The 21,031-nt window shown below is 38.1% G+C and overlaps 1 protein-coding gene across 5 annotated transcripts; it reads right to left on the bottom strand.

The window, feature by feature from the left end:
- Positions 1-457: 457 nt before the first annotated feature.
- Positions 458-20,384, bottom strand: LOC113664920 (hemicentin-2). Of its 5 annotated transcripts, none has more exons than XM_089208949.1 (21): positions 20,336-20,384; positions 14,680-15,039; positions 14,020-14,292; positions 13,218-13,511; positions 12,555-12,809; positions 11,783-12,046; positions 10,441-10,752; positions 9,558-9,839; positions 8,632-8,883; positions 7,588-7,884; positions 7,098-7,400; positions 6,986-7,015; positions 6,357-6,617; positions 5,614-5,781; positions 5,101-5,131; positions 4,241-4,419; positions 3,931-4,087; positions 2,857-3,071; positions 2,602-2,775; positions 1,850-1,968; positions 458-1,354 (listed from the first exon to the last, which is right to left on the bottom strand). In XM_089208949.1, the coding sequence occupies exons 1-21, from the start codon at positions 20,367-20,369 to the stop codon at positions 1,181-1,183; spliced, it is 4,434 nt and encodes a 1,477-aa protein (XP_089065075.1). In that variant the 5' UTR covers positions 20,370-20,384; the 3' UTR covers positions 458-1,180. The 5 variants fall into 5 exon arrangements, with proteins under 5 accessions (XP_089065075.1, XP_027036340.2, XP_027036341.2 ...); XM_027180539.2 differs by lacking the exon at positions 20,336-20,384 and adding an exon at positions 19,594-19,750; XM_027180540.2 differs by lacking the exon at positions 20,336-20,384 and adding an exon at positions 19,594-19,750 and having other exon boundaries at positions 3,931-4,084.
- Between the last annotated feature and the right edge of the window lie 647 nt (positions 20,385-21,031).

Below are 21,031 nucleotides of genomic sequence, written 5' to 3'. Positions count from 1 at the left end.
GATATTCCAAAGATTAATCTGGATTTGGAAAAATGTCTTCATATGTGCGAAAGAATTTGACGATGAACACCGCCATTTTGAATATTGCTCAGCAGCCTCGCACTTTATTGTGACGTAACAGAGTCTCAGCCCGCATTTTTTCATCTCGCAGTAATTATGGACTACCCATGTAAGAATATGAGAAACTCGACTTAAATATATATTTTTTTGGCGATGACCAGAGGAGCATATCTTTATGAACTGCCCTTTTGCAATTGGCTTTGTCCGTCATTATTCGAGTTTTTGGCAGGTCCGAAGACGCGTCACCTTTCTTCTTTGTTTACTTCTAATAGGAGGCGTTCTGACAGTCAGCTGAAGGAGATTGACCAATCCGGGAACTGTATTTCTACAAATATAACCAATCCATCCCCCTTCCCTCCTCCTCTTCCCAGCCATGTCTCAACAAAAAATATTCCTTAGCTGTAAAGTTCTCACTATTTATTTAATTTCATTTGGAAGGAGTTCAGCTAAAACATTAAAAGTATGCAAAAAAAAAAAAAGATTTTTTCTGTAAACTAAGTTAGTTATAGCTTAACATTTATTATAGACATAACATATACTTTCATTTGAAAAATCTTATATTTTTCAGTTGATGTTTAGAAATACTAATAATAGCTATATGGATTTTCCTGGTGTGTTTAGAACTAAGGGTAACAGTTCAATTTGCCAACCTAAGCAATACATTTGTTTTCTCTTGTAAAACCTAAAACTCTTCCTGAAAGGTGGATAGCTGGTTTTTTTTTTCAACTGAATACGGCTGAAATAGCCTGCATTTTCTTAAAGAAGCTTAAACGGTTTACCAGGGCTACCATTACTTCTTTTAATTTGGTATGTAAGCATATGCTTACAAATGAAAGAAAGCTCATTAGAGTTTCATTTCCGATTATTCGATTATTATTACTAATGACTCAGCTACAATATACAGTTTAAATTGTGTAAAAAAAAAAATACGTCTAGAAAAGTCTCTGTTTTCGTTAGGGAGCCAAAAGATTCGGTGGTGTTGACGAGTTTTCAAAAACAAAAGCGCATGCGTACGGACCTTTATTGCGCAAGGTCCTTTAGTTTCATATTGTGCTCTCGATTCAAATCTTTACACATTACGAATTAGAACTGACGTGGCATCTTAACAATTCTATGTTCTTCACACCAGGTAACTAACATAACTCATATTCGACACTCCACTTATGTCGCATTCACAATCCGTCGGTTCTTCCGGTTTTGAGGCGTGTGTCTTTTGTGTCGACTCGGAACTTCGAGAATCTTCCGAACCCTGTGAGTTTAGCCTCTTTAATTGACCATCAACGGTTGCATAGCGCTGGGAAAAAAAAAAAGGTAGCTCTTTTAAGTTAGTTACAGAGAAAGATTTACAGGGTAACCTATTGTACTTTTGATGGAACCCGACGTTGCCACATAGCTACAACACTTGAGCGACTTGTAGCAAATCGCAGGACCCCACTCGACAGACAGCAAAAGAAGACGTCAGTTTAAATAGCGACTTCTAGATCTGCTCCTGATTATATTTTGTACATAGCTTTCTTGGGACTAATTGCATAAGCTCAAGGCATGTTTTCCTTGTTATGGTTATGGATTTTTTTTATCATTGCTAATGTTTCTGACTTTCTTGAAAAAGGGAACATCCCAATGAATGAACAATATGAATCACAAACACAAATAAACTTACTATCAAAAAAAATCTAAAGCTCTAAAACATGCAAATCTTTTCCTAAAGTAAAACCAACCTAAGTATTTGAAAACGCGCACGTCTGAGTTGGAAACTAGGTAAAAACGTGATTTTTTTATGTCCATCTACCTTTCTTGGGAGTCCTGGCGGAGGTGGTTGATGTGGCATATCTGCTCCGTAAGTTTGAGCTCGTGCCTTTCTATTCACAGGTATATAAAAAAATCCTGGTGGTCCGGGTGAACCTTTATCTGTGTGAAATACCATTATAATAGCATTAGGAAATGGTCGTTAGTTATCACGTGGCAGTTAATTGTATAACCCCCCCCCCCCCCCCCCCGTGACTACTGATCCCACAACCGTTCCCCTTGAAAAACATGTGAACCCACTCCAAAATCCCCCACCCAGCTGCTGGTCCCTTTGTGCAGGCCGTGTTTTAGATTCTCATGAACACCTATGCAAGTGGCGGAAAAGCACAAATACTGACTTCCATTAGGCGTCCTCATTCTTTTCTCAAAGCCTTCTTTAAAACGGAAGCGGTTTGATGAAGTCCGTTACGTTGAGGTTTGCGATTGTTGTTTTTATCGGGATGAGATTTTACGAGTTGAGTTGAGTCATGCAGCTGCCACCAACTTGGTTTTGTCCTAACTTTTACATGGTATTGATGAAAATCTGATAACAACGAATCCAAAAATCACTCAGACTGACTTTAGTAGCTTGCGAAGCTAAAGCCTTTCCATTCCAATTCTTCGACGGGAATCAAACGCTCTCAATTTTCCAGTGACTTAAACGAGTGAATGCGCTGTTGTTGCCGTTGCTCAGGCACTACCTTATAAGAACACTAAGTGTACTATGCTGTGCGTTAAACAAAACCCTAATCTTACTTAGATTTCTTGGGAAGGTGTTGGCTGTATGCCTGCTAGGCAACATGGCTATGGGGGTAGGTTTTTCTTGTGGTCTTTCGCCAGCTGGAAGGCTGGAAGGGTCATCCAGATCTAGATCTCCAAGCGAAGGCTCCTGTTGAGGTTTATCCTCTGAAGTGTTGTGCAGTGGAGATTCTTGGGATAAAAAAGAACACATCTCAATGAGTTGAAATGAAAATATTTACTAAATATGTGTGCGTGCCGTTGCATCCATACCAGCATTTGCTGACTCAAGTGGCCCCTGACGAGGCTGTTTGGTTGTCTTTTTCTTTTGTGACGTAGCATAATGTACCGTTGGATCAAGAGGTCCTTTAATGGAACCGTTTTGGTTTTTGGAAGGCAAAGGTAAGGTTGACGCCTTCGGTTGAGAAGAAGACTCTTTTTCGTCCACTGCTGTGTAGACAGGATTCTCGACGGCCGTTGTGTTTCTACTGCGTGATAGAAAAGAAAAAACTGGTTATAAAAATCAAACAAACATTTATAATTGTTTAAGTAGCTAAACAATAAAGATTCATTAAATAAAGACGGAAATAAAATAAGCTAAAAAATAACTAGCTATAACTATAATTAGTAAATTAGTAGTAAGAGCCCTTCGAAAGATTATCGTCGGCGCAATCTTTATCCCCGTAATTAACAGCACTGATGCTTTTCCCAATGCCGTAAGTCTCCTCTGAGCATGATGACTTGCTGACACCAGTTTATTTTTAATTTTTTTTTTTCATAACACATGTCCATATATGTATAACTTCCGTTAAGGGAAGACCTCGGTGTATGAAACTCTGGTATTTTAGTTCATTAATAGAAACGAACTATGGAGTATAGCTTGGGCAAATCCTCGGCCGGATTCATGTTCTTAATAGGAAGCTCGTCACGATAGTTTCTTGCCACTTTGTTACATCGGATTTTATTTTAATAATCATCACAATCTTCATGTTTAATTGTTTTTGCCAATCCTTAAAATTCATAAGAGTTTGAATAGGAAATTTCTAAGCTAAGATACTGGCTCCTCTATCTAAAGTTTGTTTACAGGCGATCTGGTTATTATCATTACCATAAATATTGTTATAATTATTGTTGTTGAGTACTCGAGTGATACGTTCACCATGTCACTTGTACCTCGAGTGCCGTCAAGACTTTATCGATTAAATAAGTGTTTTAAGTATTTCTGGACTCTCCTCAGGATTGATATAAAAATAATTACTGACTACATAAGACCTTTTTATCTGAATTTATCAAAAAGGTAATCGAAAACATAATTTTAAAAATACATCAAAGAATGCGTTTACTTACCTTGGAGTTCGAACAAGTTCAACGCTTGTTGCAAATGTGTTGAAATCTCTTTGTGGTCCTTTGGCCGGGTACGCTGAGTTTGACTCAGGTTCTTCTTTGCTTTGCACAACGTGGCCATTTTTCTCCTGGCGCGACCCCGGCTTGAGAAGTATCTCTGCTTGTTTTTGAATCGAGAGCGGGAAAAGATGAACATCAGTGAACACTAATTTTTTCTTTGTTTACGAAGGTCAGAAAACGAACAATAGTGACTCTATAAATTTGATGCGACATGTGAATACGCTAAAACAGTGGCAAGCGTTGTTTTTTGTACCTTCAGGCTCGTATCCGTAATTGATAGTGGCATCAAGTTTTTTCTTTCTTCCATTCGTTGAATCCAAGGCCTGCATGGATGCAGCGACAACGAACGGATCGTCCTCAATAGATTCCTGGGCTCCACACGAACCTCTCCCTTCCATTGTTGAAACCACATCTGGACCGCCTACAACATAGCTGGGTAAAAAACAGACACGGAAACCTTTATTGATGTTATTATACATTAGGCTTACCATGAAAAAACTGATTGGTCATGAACATTCAATAAATATTCAAAAGCATGAGAAGTCGAGATGAGAACCCAATATCTGCGGTTATTGCGGTTATCATTTCGTGTGTAATGTCAGCCTAGTTTCCAAGCCCCTCGTCCGTGTAGTGATCTTAAACATATGCAAACTCAGAGAGAAGTGTCTTTACTTGCAGATTGTTTTAAAAATGTATGATAAAACAATTATTTAACTTTTTTTTGCATGATGTCTCACCCTTCGGCTTCGGCAGATTTTGATAATTCATGATATTGTTGTAAAACCGAAAAAGTTGCTACTTTTACTTCTTTTCCCCCAAATAGAGTTACCAAGGCGACCTTAATCCAAAACTTCTGAAAAGGATATTAAACAGTTGAACCATTTTATACAGGATAAGTACGCTTTTATCCACCTTGGCAGACTGATTTTCAGAAACCTCTTAAGATACAACTATCATTACCGTATTCAAAACATTCATGAAGAGACGAAACACAGACTATGTTACTGAGATTGCATATTCAAAGACCAAAAAACTGTTTCTCTGACAAACATCATGCTATTTTATTATATTTTCTTGATTAGAAGTGCACTAGAACGTGATAAGTTTTTATACCTTGAAGTGGGATTCTTTTTTCCTTTTCCAACTAAAACAGGAAAGAAGACAAAATTCATAATGAGGAACGGTGCAAATTTGATAAGCGTCAAATTCAAAGGCATGAAGTTTAAAAACTTTGCTGAAACGGAACATCAGCATTAGAGCGAATGTTTGAACTCTCATTTTTCCTTTCAAGTAACCTTTTCAAAATTGAGGAGATTACGTAAAACCCTCAAATACTAAAAACTCACACCACAAAATATACTAAAAGAAACAAATTAGATAATAAATTGTAATACCCAAACTCTAATTTCTTGACATTTTTATAACATTAATAAGAAAGTTTAAAAAGAAGTTTTAGTATTTCAAATTTCTATCGTCTTTACTTTGAATGCCTGGTTCAATTTAAAGCCAGATGCTGATGACCCTTAATTTAAAGCAACATATAGAAATATAAATCCTTCAAATCTCAAAAGTAAAATGCAGGCAAACTGACTGGTCGAAAAAGAGAAACTGTTGGCAGTTACTTGCCTTCATCAACTGTTTTACGACGACGCCTACAGCGACAAAGGCAGAGAACAAGAACAAGAAGAAGTAATGCTCCTGAACTACCAGCAATAACAGAAATCATCCACGTTGGGAAGAGAAACACCTTTTTTTCTCTCTTCTCAGGTATGGGGCTGGTATGACCGGCTGGCACTGAGAGAGAAAAAGAGAGGTTCGTTCACATAAATTTAGCACAATGTTAAGAAAAACAAGGTTTCTCCCCATTTAAGAAGTAGAGATTTTCTTTTGTTCTGTTCTTTACATCCGGAAAACATGCTGTTGCACGGTCATTGATGTCCCATAATTAAAATATTTCAATGAAAAATTGAAATTAAGATCGTTGACAGGATCATGGGAATATATTCTAAATTTAAGAAGTGTAATTTTATACTCTGGGATGAATATTGACTAGTATGATTGGTACCTTTATCACCATGAGCTACCATTTGATCTTTACTATGCTGGCATAGTTATCTAAAAACGATACCTACCTTTTTGCTTTTTCCAAGATTAACAATGCCAAAAATTCTAAACTTATGACGCGGGAAGTTTAATGGTGAAATCAACCGAAACACATATCCTTTTTCAAGGAGGTAGCGATTTTCGTTTCGGTTTATTTTGACCTGTTTTAAGTTTTACAGGCGTTTTTCTTCACACAGCTTTTAATGTTATAATTTTTGAAAGATGTTTGTAGACTTTCGTATTTCTTTACTATGATACGTACGTACCAACGTCACTAAAAACATACACAGGTCTCTGCTCCCTTGGCCTTCTCATGTCCATTCTGAATCTGTATACCTCCTCAACCCTGAGATCTCCAACTGTGAATCTTTTTATGGAGGTACTCATGTTACTTGCTCCAGAAACAGGCTTCCAGTCACCATCCCCACCCTCCTGGATTTCAAGGTTTAATCTTCTGACAACTTTGTCTTCTATTGTCCACTCAACCAATATCAGCGAGGCGTCATCTGGGTTTCTTGTTGCGTTGACTGTAGAAATGACACAGCAAATATAGATTAACAGTTACCGCATATTTTAGATCGTTGTCAAGATTTTTAGGAGGTCACTGAAAACCTCAGGAAGACCGAGATCAGATATTTACATACCGGAAGGTTGGCTCAGTATGAACAGTACATTTAATCTAATCTCTGACGAGAATCGAATGTGTAGCAAATCCGCGTGCATTTTGGATAATTTCCGAGAAATACGAGCAAATGTTGTAGGGGGTTATCTTTGGAAAACAATACTCGCGATTTTTTTCAGAAGTAGTCTCTCACTGAATCAAAGATATCGGTCTACTCCGACAAACATTTAATTGTTTAGAACACAGACTACAGGCTGGGAGAAATCAACATACCTTTTCCCCTGTTGGCTGGTATTGAGGATTCTAAGAAAAAGTGCAAAAAAACTGTATCAAAACTAAATCAAAGGTAGATATCCAAAACGCAAAATTGTCTGAACAAGGTTACCTGGCGTCACAACGTTGACTAAAGTTGACTTCTGACTGAGGCCAGCCATATTGGAAGCCTGCACAGTAAATTCATACTCGGTCTTAGGATTAAGTCCTTGTATGGTGTACAAGTTGTCCTCTGAGTGTCCGACATATTTCTCAACAAAGTCACTGTCGCTTCCTTTCACGCGAAAATATATTGAAAATTTTTGTTCGTATCCTCCACTATATCCAGGTGTCCAGGTGACATTCACACTCACAGTTTTAGCATCAGCTACCTTAAAAGCTGAAAGTTTCACATCACTTGGAGGATCAGGAACACCTGTCAACAAAACAATACGTTGTTTTCTTTAATGATTCCCAGTTACAGCAATATACAGCAGTGCAAGATCTTAGACAAATTTGTTGAGTCAAATTATGTTGGCCTTTTAGGAATAAAGGAAATTAAAGAGTGAGAGTGAAAAACGTTATAACTAATCTTAGTATGCAGAGATTTCGTTTTCACGTACCTCTTCTTCGTATGGTATATGTCAAGTTGTCACTTCCGAGAAGGTTTGAAACCACACAATAAAAATGTTCACCAGTGTTGTTGACAATCACGTTCAGGAAAGAGGAGTTGTTCTTCTGAGAGATGTTTTTCACGTAAGAACCATTAAATACACCCAGATCCGTCCCATTAAGTTGCCTTCTCCATGATGGACGAGGAAGCGGTTTGCCGCTGAAGGTACAAATTAAGGTCACCACGTCTCCTTTATTTCCAGGTATCACTGTGTCTGCAGAGCCGGAGATCTTGATCTTTGGGTGCGCTGTAACAAAATCAACATCGCACTTTGTTTTGCTGATATGTAATTTTAACCACGCGTAGAGGAGGTTCTTAAATTTTAAGTTTCCTCTTAAGTTCCTCTTACATTGGCTGGACAGGACCTGTACGTGAATACACAGCTGTACAAATCTACGCATCGTAAATTTTCCCATTTTCCTCTGGAATGTGTTTAATCATTTTTACAATAACTTCAAGACATAACAAAAGTGAATTTTGTGTTTAACAGGCCATATCAATGAGCCCTAACTCAGAAGTTTGGAATAACCTTTTTAATTTCGCTTCCTAATTAAACATAGACATCACAGTTTGTTTAACTATACACACGACTATGAAATACGTACATCTGACACAACAATGATTCCCAATGTAAATGAATTAGGACTGCTACCGTCTACCGCGAGTGGAGATTGTTTGAAGATGTAGGTTCAGGGATGCGGGTAACATTTTGAAAATCTGATGCCTTGGTATGGAAATCTTCTATCAGTATCTAAATATTTAGTGGTATTATTTAATATTTTATGAGAAATACTTTCATAATTTCCTTTAGATTTTAAAAAAACTTTTAACCTTGACTCGCTCCCAACGTGTAGCTGAGTAGCTCAGTTAGTGAAAGCGCCTTACTGGTATCTGTACGGCACAAGTTAAACCCTTTCGAAGCCTGAATACTTTGTGTTTTCTCTTCTTTCTATCATTACAGTACAAGGTTCAACGAACCACACAAATAACTTACTTTGAACATTCAACATGACCTCTTTTGTGTCCTCTCCTAGGTAATTGCTTGCAGTACAAGAATACGAACCATCATCAGTGCTTTGGGCATTAAGGAGATGAAACTGTTCACCATTTGTAAGAACCTCACCGCTGCCTTTCTTTCTCCAGATTATTGTAGGTTTTGGCAAGCCATCTGCTCGACACAACATCGAAACATTTCCGGTCTCGTTTACTGTATACACTTCTCGTAAGGAGATAATTGTTGGACGATCTATGAAAGGATGTAGGGCACAATTTAAAGGTGGAAATAGTGTTATCCTTTCAGTTATTCTACCATGAACATGCAGATCTAATGTACAATGTGGTGGGAACCAATACGTATTATTTCTGTAAGAAATGAACACCAAAATGGAAAAAAAAAACAGACAAGAACTATTATAAAAGGTAACTGATACACCGGCATGAAACAGATTGCAAACTGAGCTTTATTTCTACACACGAACCATGACTAGCTGCCTATAACTGATCTAAAGGGGCAACGTTGAAGAATGAAATACAGATGGCTAAAGTTCATTTAGATTCTATCTTTTTTCCTATACATAAACGACAGTTCATGTATACGAAATAAGAACTAAAGAGAAAGATGTCCAAATGCAGAAAATAAGTTTATCTGCCTATAGATGTCAAAGAGACTTTGATAGGTGACGGAAAATTGAACGTTAATTTTCCTATGGCAGGCAACCAAAATGGCTTGATGTAAACTGTTTTTTTCTTCTTCTTTCTTGTTAAGTTCATTTTTGTTAAAAAAAAAACAACAAGTTCTCGGTATACTACATGGCTCCGATAAACAGGTTTACAAAAGATGTCGGTTCAAAGTTATGTAAGTTATTTCTTCGTTCTATTGAACAGTACAGGCACGAATATGTGCAACACATACTCACTTACACTTTACTGTTAGATAAGCTCTTGCATAAGGACCTTCACCCAAATTGTTACTTCCAGAACAGGAATACCATCCTGAGTCAGTTTTATTGACTTCATATTTTGTGAAAGTCATTGATGGACACGCAGAGCAGTTAGCTCCGGAAATTGTGGCACCGTTAAACTGCCACTTGTGAGAAACTGTAGGTGGATAACCCTTTGTTCTACAAAAAAAAGTAGCATTTTTTCCCTCGTCCACAGTGAGATTTTTGGGGTGATCCGCCAAAGACTGAACAACTGGTCGATCTGAAGAAAAAATCAACAGATAATAAGCGACTGAAACTATCGCCTCGTCACCCGGTCAAAAGCAAAAACTGCAACAACAATGTTATTTTTGTGAACATGGCTTAAACAGCGCACTTAATAGTGGCATAGTGATTATTACGCTGAACAACGAGAACATCGAGAGATCCACCTCAAGCCCTGACGGGAACCTGTTTGTTGTGACAATTTTCATATTTCCTCTCCCGACACGGGTGTGTAGATGGGTACAGTCAGAATTGCTAAAAGGTTTCCATAAATGGATAGGCATCCCATCTACCCCGCCCTGTACGTCGTTTTCTTTCGTCCCCCTCCCCCTTTTGATCATCTTTATATCCAAGGGCATGGTACAGGCTAAACTTCCCTTTAGAACCCCAACCCCTAACGTAAGCTGAAAAACAGGCGAGAAACGTTCAAAAAGTGCAACGCTCTCCCATAGTATGATTCACTCTTATCGCTCTCCTTACGTTTGTCTCTGTTCGCCTGAAAAGGCACAGGAATTTTGCCTGTCCTACAGTCTAAACAACTCAGTAGCATTGGGTCGGAAATGGTCCCTATTGCTTCCCACTGAGTGATTCAAACTTACACTCGACTTCCAGTTCTGTGGATTGTATCTTTTGACCAGCATCATTAAATGCGAGGCAGGAGAAAGTACCACCTTCTCTCCAAGTTACTTTTTCGATGGCAAGGCTTGACTGAGTCGTCTTAAGTTTATCAGACGATACCAGAACTGTGGTTTGGATAACGAAAGGTGGTTCATCGGTAAGATTCTTTCCTTTAAAAGTCCATGTAATGTTTGGTGCTGGTTTGCCTTCAGCTACACATAGGTAAGACACTCTGCCACCTTCCTTCGTGTTCTTTTTGGAATCTGGAAATTTTCTAGAAAATGTCGGAGAAACTGTGGAGAGATTAATCAAAGTCACTTGGTGTAGTAGGTTTTTGTTATTTGATAATAATTATTTGCCACTCTGCAGAGTTTAAAGAGGAAACAAAGAATAAATAAAATGCAGTCTATGACTGCATGTGCCTATTGTTGTAGAGTTGTAGAGTAATGTGGTATAAATCATTGTGGAATGAAAGTGCAGAGGGCGGGGTTAATGAACAGCTCTTCTCGATGCCAAAATTGCGACAAAAGGAGGAATTGGTTGGAAAAGAGTTTCTAGACAAGTCAATTGACGTGCCTGGGAGAGGATAGGAAATTAAAAGAATAGGTAAATGTATTAAATGTGTATAGAACGTATTTTTATTCAAAACTTGCACTTCCTATTGTGTAATGGATATACCAACTCCTTTCGAGTCTGATGGTATAAGGTTACATCAGTTTTTGTCTTTGTCTTTTTTTCTTTCTTTTCCATTTTTTTTTCTTCCCTCTTTCCTTTTTTTTTATTATTTCAATTTACATTCTTCTTCAAAGGATATGCGGGATATCTTATGAGTAAAACGCATATGTGAGAACGTTCGAAAGCTTTTACGTTCAAATCGAAATTCAACGGTTAGACCCTGCACAAACATCGAGCTAAACCCGACGAAACCAAAACTGAACCCGAAGAAACCCTATCAGATTCGTTCAACCATGGCCAGAGTCGGAGCTGAATTACGCAAGTCGAGAGGAGTCGCAAGAGAAGTTGCGAGTGTCTTACGATACTCCACCATTTTGAAAACAGTGAGGGGTTAGGTGAGAAAATGACGGACTTACAAGACATAGTAACATAATACCTACAGCCTTCCTATAGGGTAGGCCTAATGGGCACTAAGAGAAAGAAAATTAGCTCTTTGAACTTACTTACTCAAAAGAAAGGACTGAAGAAATACATCTATGCAGTCACAAGTTTAATCAAAAGTGCGTGTCAAAACATGAAAATGAACCTCATCTGCTCTACAACGTTAACCAATATTGCTTTACCGAAAAAAAAGGCAATGGTACTAACCTTGCACTGTAATCTTCAATTCTCTCTTAGCACCTGTTCCTATCATATTTCTTGGCTCACAAGTGTATATGGCATCCTCTTCCTTGAGCTGTATGTTACGTATTACAAATCTCCCTCCTGTGCTGTTAACGATTTCATTTCCTCTTTTAATGGTGAACGTTGGCGCAGGGTAACCATTTGCGCTACACGTGACCTCTACTGTTGTTCCTTGAATTACAGTGTTTTTAGGAGTTCCGGTAGTAAATGTTTGAACGGCAGGTACATCTGATTAACAAAGTTAAAAAGAATTATACGAAGTACTCATATATCTTGTGAGTTAAAGTGTCACTTAGTAAAAGGAGAAGGGCTGTACAAAGCTGTCATTTCCATGAAAAAAAAATGACCCAGCGAGGTCTTTTTAGAGCTTCACCATAAAATCGATTTCAAAGACTAGCTAGCGGACAATTGTAATAGCAGTTTTTAAGAAACTAGTAAAAGAAATCATGGGTTTTGTTTCAATCGGTTCTGTGATTGGTTTTGAAAGCTCGCGCCACCATGAACACCAATCACATGTAAAGCTCAAATCATGTGCAAAGTTGTTATTACTTTGAATTGGGTTTTATGGTGATAAAAAAAGCGCATTTGCAGTCTCAGGTCAGTTTGTAAGGCTTTCGTAACGCTAGTGTCCATCCTTCTGCTTGGCCAGATTATATATCCGAGTATATCATGGAGCAAACCCTCAGCAAGTTTTGTGCCATGCTAAGGCAAAGGCGTTACTGCAGTTACAACTCACATTCTACTTTAACAACTCTTGTCGTGTTTTTCCGTCCATAAAAGTTTTCTGCCACGCATGTGTAGTTTCCTGCATCATTTACTTGTGCATTAGTTAGCTTTAAGGTGTTATAAACAGCTTTGGTCAGAGTTTTTCCGTTGAACATCCACGAGTATCGAGGTAATGGAAGAGCATCTGCTTGGCAAGTCAGGATCACAGTTTGATTGAGTCTCACAACTGCTGGATCTGGTGTCAAAGCTATTTGAAGAGGAGCATCTGCAACGCATACAAAAGAACTGTTAGGATCCTTATATGGAAAACGTATAGTAAACGTATGATATTCAAGTACTACTTTTCTTGTTATGATCTAAACAGGATGGTAATTAAAGCTTTGCTCATTCACTTTTCGACCGTGCAGCAGGGGAGCTTGTCGTAATAACATCATGATAACAAAACTTGATAGATATCAGTGTTGCTATGTGCTATAAATTCTTGAATGATATCGATTTGTTTACTTCGCTTGTTTGTGCGTCAGTTAAGTCTGCTGTTAAATGGTGGCTCTAGGCTTTTCCTCTCCATTTTCTTAACATAACTATTGTATCCTTTATTCATCATTTTAATAGCATGTATTTAGTGTGTGGATACCGCTCAAAGAGAAAAGGACATCCATCAGTTAAAACTTACAGTGGACAGTTAAGAAAACGGATTTCTTCTTCCCATTTCCAACGTCATTATTTCCATAGCATGAGTATCGTCCAACGCTACTTTTTGTAACTTGCTTCACTGTTAGTCTGCTCTCACCAAAACCAAAATTATCAATCGTGTAATCCCTTGAATTGGATATCTGGAAGCCATCCTTAAACCAGCTGTACTGGATCGCAATAGGAAATGCTTCTGTTCGACAATAAAACATAGCATCGCGCCCCAAATAAACGGTTTCGTTGCGCTCCAAACTGTTAACCTTATGTTGGGGCTTGTCTGAAAAAAGAAATTTAATTTTAAAAAAACCTTCGTTTTAAATGAAATATGTAAGTATGACTTCTATTTGATTATTCCAAAAGGCTTTAGATTCCTTTTACTTCTGTTCCACTATAAGATAAAGCTTATAAACAGCGCAACGACACTTTGTTCCAAAGTGACGACCAAATGCTGTCAAAAGCCATAACACTTTGCAGTTGGGATATGGAATAAAACCAAAACTTGAAAGCAAGAACTGATATAAGACCCAAAATATGGTCTTACGCCCATTAATTTCGTAGGGAGAAGGGGCTACATCCAACTGGCAGATTGCCCATCAAGACTAAAGAAGTTCTGTGACCAGTGGTTGTCAGAACATCATAGGTAACGTGAAAGCTTCCCATGGCTGAGTGGATCCAAAACGCATCATTAGAGAATGCAGCTTGAATACTGCAGTAAATTTTAACAAATTAATTCCATGTTGAGGCTAATAAAGCTGATTAAGCAAAATTGAATGTCTCGTACTCACATCTTACTGTGACACTGACGTTATAGTCAACCATATATGGACCCAGTGCAGGGGCAGTGACAACAGCTTCACATCGGTACATGCCTGTCTGATATCTGTTGGCTGGTGTTAATGTGTAGTTGGAGTTGTTGGGATCTTCCTGAACCTTAACGTTGTTTTTATACCACGTGTAAGATGGTTTAGGGTTGCCACTGGCAACACATAGCAACGTTCTGGTGTTTCCTTCTGTCAGCACGACGGCTTGAGTTGTCCTAAGAGTGATCTTCGGTTTAACTTTACAGGAGAAGAAAGAAACTGAGGTAAATATCACTTGAGTTTTGTACACTATTTAATATCAAGACAGTCGTTAATTTTGGTTTTTTTTTTAGCTAATGAAAAGGAGAAAAAAAAGTCACGGTCGAGTATCTGATTTATACAAGCAAACATTTCCATTTATTCTTGCTCCTTATAACCATTCGTCGTAATCAAAACAAGTGGGACACAACATTTTAAGGGGAAGGAGGAAACGAACAAGATGTATGGCTGAGGGAGAGAATATTGAGGCAGCGAGCCAAATTAAAGAAAGACTTTAATATGTATGGAGAGGGAGAAATGTTGTTGTTTTTACCATACTGTCGCTGACTGCAGTAATTGCCATGATAACTATAGTCGAAGACTTACCAACCACTATAAGCTTAACAGCACTCATTATCCAGGGGTTGGATACTGATGAGAAGTAAACCTTGCATTCAAATGTCCTTTCGTCACTTTCAGCGATGTACCATAGTACAAAGGTGGCTTTTCCGCTTCCAGCGGTAACTCTTCCATAATAATTACTGGTTTTCGGGACTTGGAGTCGGTTTCCAATTTTTCTGGCGATTAATACGTCTGGAGAACCACTCTTTTTGTACATCAGATCCACCCAAGTGACTGTTTCTCCGTCTGTGTTGAAGTCCCACGATAAATCAAATGGGTTGGTGCCTTTATCCACATAGACTTTGCCATTGCTGCTAGGTGTCTTGGTGAAGGCTGGCTTACAGTCTGACGAGATAAGATAAAGATGCAGGAAATCAGTTGTTTTAACGATATTAGTTACAATCAAACTCGCATAATGCTGATTCAAGCAAATCTTGGAATATTTCGCAGCCTTAACATAATAAATTACAAGAAAGTGACTTTATGCCCATTAATTAGCCTGCATATCAAGTAGTTTACCTGCGAGAGAAACTGAAGGAACCTGATAAGTATCTCTTCCCATGTCCTATGTGACCCCTCTTAAACATTCGCGTCCTTCTCTCCTAAATCATTCTGTGCTGTCTAAACAGGTTATCAGACTTGCAAAGAGCTTCCCCCCTGCTGTTGTTTTTGATGTATTGGTAAGTGTTCAAAAACATTCCTACTCCTTCTCCCCCTTATAAAGTAAGGTGTACGTAACGCATGCATAATATGTTTACTTATTCACTGGAAGAGAGGGCCGGAAGAGAAAATATTTGGCTCGAGGTCATGAATAACAGACCGAGCACAGTTTTTCCTTTAAGTATTTGCAGCAAAGCCGTATGAGTGCAGGGCTGCAAGACTTTTTCCGGACCAGCTCACGTCGACCCGTCCGGCCCTGCATGTCTGCTTCCACCATGGTTTCTTATGATATTGCACGCGTGGGGCCGAACGGGTCATACATGATAATTTTCGTATGCTCATGAAAAACAACACCGACATGATAGTGAGATCTCTAATATATCACGCTATGCCCCTATCAACCGAGACACGAATATACGATCATGCAACGGCTAGATTAGGTGAATCAGTGGAGGAGCTCTTCATAAAAAGAATGTCTGATCAGGAAGTTTGCCAAGTAGAAATTTGGATGAATAGACTTAGCGTGTAAGAACTAAGAGCATCTTATCAGATGCATTTGTAACACCAAACTAATGGTGCATTGACTGTGAAAATATGAAAATTATATATATGTGAACTGCAGTTTAAGAAATGAAATTGAAAGCGATCTTAGCAGTAATGAACACTACTCAAGCAGTAGTGAAAATAAGCCCTGAGAAAAATTAAGGCCTTTACAGGATTCGGACCAACGAATTCTCCGATACCGGTGCAGTGCTCTAGCAACTGACTCTAGTAACAAGCTAACTGAAAGCTGGTCCGTCCGGTACGTTAAAACAACCTTTAAGAGCAGGGATGGTTGGAAAATCCGAGCCAAATGCTCTTCAAGGATCGAATAATGGCCATCTTTACTTTCTGAATGCATCGACTTGAGAGGCATAGACAATTGTAATTGACAATTATTTAAATGCTAAAAAGATCTGAAACCTATAATAATATAGATTGGACATAGATAAGATGACAAAGGAGCTTATTCCTTTGATGGTTGTATCCGTGAGACCTCATGTGAGTCGCACGACACTTTGATCCATCTTTCACAAATCCTGATTTCCACTCCAGACGATTGTAAACCTGTTCATGGGTAGGAATCGGTTAATAAAGTATCTTTAGTTGCAAAACACAGGAGGTATTACATGATGCAAAACAATCATTACAAGGTTTCGCGGCACGCAAGAGTTAATTTCAATCTAAAAGTGATCTATTTTTTACCTCAAAACAAAAATCATTCCCAATACACTTGCGTGTTGCAAATATTGAAGTGTATAACATTTATGATGCTGCTTTTCAAAAATGCATCTATCGCGAGAATCGCGTGATGAGTTTTAATAAAATACTTCCTATCGCCTTTTATTGAATTGTAGGTTAAGAAAGCAATAACGAACAAATAAAAATAATTCCGAAGAACACGTGGAGATCGACTTGCATCATAGGCCAAGAATTTGAATCTTTATCGATCCTATATTTTGATGAAGACGAAATTTAGTAACATCGGCTGAAAAATGATGGAAGTATTTTTTTATTCCCCTCACCATGTGATGTGACTCAAATCCTTTTGAAGAATTGGCACTCATTTCATCTAGTCTCAATACACTGTTTTTGGTTTCTCACCGGCTAAAATAATCATGAAAAAAATGCTTTCAAAGACGTCTACCCAACCAGCCAGCTAAATGACTTGCTTCTTGCTTAAAATCTACTAGTTAGTAGTTACAGCGTTGAAAACTTAAGTTAAAGTCAAATGGTTGTGGAAACACAAACTTACGCTTTGAAATGTATTCCCAGATTAGACAAACACCCTGATTTCAAGCAAAGCTTATTATTATGTGTTCCGTGATAAATTATCCGCACACGTTTGGATTGATGCATTTCAGAGCTGAAAAAAATCTTGTTATAACAATTTTGCGAGTAAACGACAAAAAAAATTGCAACAATAGTGAGTGATGTGTTCTGATATCAACTAGTGCGGGTTTTAGACTCCAAAATGATTAATCATTCACACATCTGCCTTCTTCTTGCTGACTATGAAAAAGTCAAGTACTTTCGAAACTTGAGCTCAAAGTGATTCATAGATGACCTGACTCACATGTGTAAAATAAGTATGATCTGAGTAACATAGCAAGAAATGCTTTCTTATGTGTTACGTAATGACATTTATTTGAAGACGTTTACAGGAATCGTTTTTGCAGAACTGAGCATAAAAAGATGCTACAAGAAAATGATGCAATTAAGAGCCAAAATACAGGAGAACTATAATTTTTATTGTTGCCATACTGGGAGTTTAGACCATATAATAAATTCACTACTCAACGACCATCTCCCACCTTTTAGACGCAGCTCGATTTACGAATATTTCATTTCAAAGAGTATATAATGACTGAAATAATCACTGGCTAGACAAGCTATCATCACAAGTCTGTAAATCGCATCAGGAAGGAATCAAATGAACTACTGATTGTCTTTTTTTTTTTGTCTCAGTCCTGGAGTCCTCTCACTACCAAACAAAATGTTGCATGTGGTCGGCTTTGAATTGTTTCCAAAGCAGTTTCGGAAGAAATAGTCATAAAGCTGGGTAAATAGGAAAGATCCACAGATTTATCTTTTAAAGGCGTTTAAATATGACGTAATAGTAATATTAAACTGATTACTACAGTGGACTTTTGGACCCTATCAGCATCACTAGCGTAAATTTCATTAAAAACTATGGTGCAACTCATAAATCAGCTACTGTCCGAACGTTTTCAAAAATGCATGCCTCACTTTTCCATTCTGCGTTTTCACTTGAAGATTCCTTTTCTTCTCCAAAGTGCCTAGCTGTTTGACATTTGGAAGAGTTCTTTAAAAGATATGCCAAAATTTAGACAAATCCCACATCTCAAGTGATTTTAATAGAGTCAGTGCCAAGGTGTAAGAAACGCCTTTCGTATTCGAGGATTTAAATGAAAGAGCATTTCATAGTAATTAAATCGGTACGAGCGTTGCCGTGAGGCAAGATGATGTCTTCACCAACGAGAAAGGACGAGAGTAAGAGTGGGTTTCGCCAGCACCATACTTAAAAAACACTTGTATTTCTAAGATTCTCCGAGCCAGACGCATAAAGAAGCTAACATAGAATTCACACCGGAGCAAAAGAGCAAGTAGAACTCTGCCCGGTCAAATCTATTGAGACAACCTCAGGCTTTTCAGCAGGAAATACCAAACATTATAGACCATTAAAGTAACAAACGTGTCTGGTAAGGCAATTTGACTGCAGTTTCTTTTTAAAAAAAAATACAGAGGAAGAAATGGTACTAGCACACTGTTTCAATTTCGCCTATGAAACTCAATTTTACGATATTTCAAAAGCACAGGTGAAATCTTACGATCAAAGTCACACCGAAAAATTGTTTTTAAACAGATAGCGTAAAGAGTCTCTAGACTGCTAATTGGTAGAGAGATTATCAGCAACATTTAATGCGATTAACAAGAAATAAAACAATTGCGCTATCATTGGTCTGATTTTTCCGAAAGATATGAACAAGAAAAAAAAATCCCACATTTTCCTCCTGTCCCTTCTTTGTTGAGAGAGCAAACGAAAAACAAGCTGCGTCGAAAAGTGGTCACAGAAACCAGCAGGCTGGAATGTTTGCGTAGATAATTTAGATACGTCTTGGGTCAAATTTTTAAATCAAAATTCTGTAAGAATTGGCCAAGATAAAAATCTAAAGCGATCTCCGAGGAAGTGAACTTCCTCTGACACAGGGGAGATCCACTTTATCATTTGCTCGCGTGATCAGTGTACCTTACGATCGCAACTGGACATGAGAAGTTAACAGCGCTAGCTACACGCACATAAAAGGATAGCTGTTTGCCAAATAAATATTTACCTTTACCTCTCTATTCTTATGTGTTAATTGTAGCAAAGCAAAAAAAACTAACAGTTGTTTTTGAAATGAAAGAAATCTGTTTAAGTCTAGAATAACTTTATGGAGAAAAAAGCCTTCCCTTGCCGGCCGGCTTGTTTCCACAACGTCTAAGGAGACACGCATTGCAAACCTTAGTCGCTATTTCATTTTTGAGAATCAGTCGTGATATTTTTAACTAATCAATCACTGCTGATCAATACACAAGTTAACTTTTTATTGCTTAGGCAATCACAACTGATCTAAATTAAGTCAGGTTAGAAACTGGTTCGATCAAAGCCTTACTTTTTAACTCTATTGCACTTACCTACAAAACGCCACTCTGAGGAAGAAAAAAACACCAAAAGCCCAAAATATAACAGCTGCTTCATTTTATGCCTTCACATATGCCCAACAAGACTCAGAAAGGCCATCAAACGCCGCTAAGACTCTTTCGTGAATTTTTTTACGAAGCAAGAAAACAATATTTTGCAACCGTGACGACAACCGGCGCGGATAATAAAGCGAGCCAATCAGGATGTGTCTTTGTCGTGACTCTTTCGTGAAGTCTTGAGATTCGCAGCGTGGTGTGAGACCTAATTTCCGGTATCAATCATCATTTATGGAGCTCTTGTTTATTAGATCAAAATTCTGTGATTGACAAGAATTTACATGCACCTAACTTGTCAAGGAGTCGCTCTCTTATATTGAAACAAAAAAAACTGAGTTGCCTAACACTCATGAAAAACGAATGGTAGAATCTCGTGAAACCTCTCAACATGTGAGCCAGATTTCAAAAACGAAAAACAAATCAGACGAGGGCAACAAGGAAAACAAATTAAGGAGGACCGGCTTAAGTGTAGCTTTCTAGTGAACTATTGTACACCGACCTCACGCAAAACTCGACTTAAGTTCTTGAGCGTAGGGAAGAAAAAAAAGGCAATAAATAAATAATCCTCTTATATAGCATTTTGGAGAGCGGCGTAGCCATGTGATTTCTCCCTATTTGTGTTTCTCTCGTTATGTTCCGAAACATGTTGAAGATGAACAGAAACATTCACCAAACTCACCTCTAAGCGGGCCGGGTAGGCCTTGAATCAACATACATGATGGCACTGGGCAAAACTTAACTCTATAGTGTGTTCCTGACAGGCGACGCTGGAAAACCTTAGTTGAGCCGAAGGTCAAACGGAGAGCAGGATTAACCGGGAATTACTCAAATCTTTGTGAGTTTATTTACTTTACAATCAGAAAAAACAAAGAGCGTGGAAGTTCCTCAGCAAGTAAAGCTTCCTTGGAGACAGTGCTCCCGTCAAGGAAAACAAACCCGCTATTTTTAACGCTCGACAAGTTTTGGTCATCACGAAACGAAAGTCGAGACGAAAAACCTGTACAGATGGCGTTTTATCCGCAGGCAAGAGAAATAAAATTTTTTAGAAATTATATTAATTGGCTTTTTGTGCCAAATAGTTCATCAGTTCAATGAAAACCTCCGAGGCAGGAGCTCAACTCGTCCCTATTTTCCTCGTGTATTTGGAAAACACCCAAATTTTGGAGAACGAAAATTTTCAAAAACAAAAGTATCTAGGTTTTTGTGCAAAACAGTTGACCAGTTTGCTGAGAGGCTCAGATGTTGTAGTTCAATCCGTCCCTACCTTCCTCGAGTACACTGAGTGTAACGAGGAAGAAGAAACAAATTTTGCAAAATTTCACCTGAACATATTTTGCTGAAATGTTCAACGATTTGCGTCATCTACGAGGATTTA

The sequence above is a fragment of the Pocillopora damicornis genome, chromosome 6, assembly GCF_964200805.1.
Source record: "Pocillopora damicornis chromosome 6, jaPocDami1.2, whole genome shotgun sequence".
Taxonomy (NCBI): Eukaryota; Metazoa; Cnidaria; class Anthozoa; order Scleractinia; family Pocilloporidae; genus Pocillopora; species Pocillopora damicornis.
Note: the sequence above shows the minus strand (reverse complement) of the source record. Positions and strands in the feature narration are given on the sequence as shown.

Excerpts from the sequence above, each read along its gene's own strand:
- LOC113664920 (XM_027180539.2), bottom strand. The coding sequence starts at position 19,657 with ATGAAGCAGCTGTTATATTTTGGGCTTTTGGTGTTTTTTTCTTCCTCA. Across the intron at positions 10,753-11,782 it reads ATTGAAGATTACAGTGCAAG|TTTCTCCGACATTTTCTAGA; the intron begins GTTAGTACCATT and ends ATCTCTCCACAG. Across the intron at positions 4,088-4,240 it reads TTACGGATACGAGCCTGAAG|CAGAGATACTTCTCAAGCCG; the intron begins GTACAAAAAACA and ends TTCAAAAACAAG.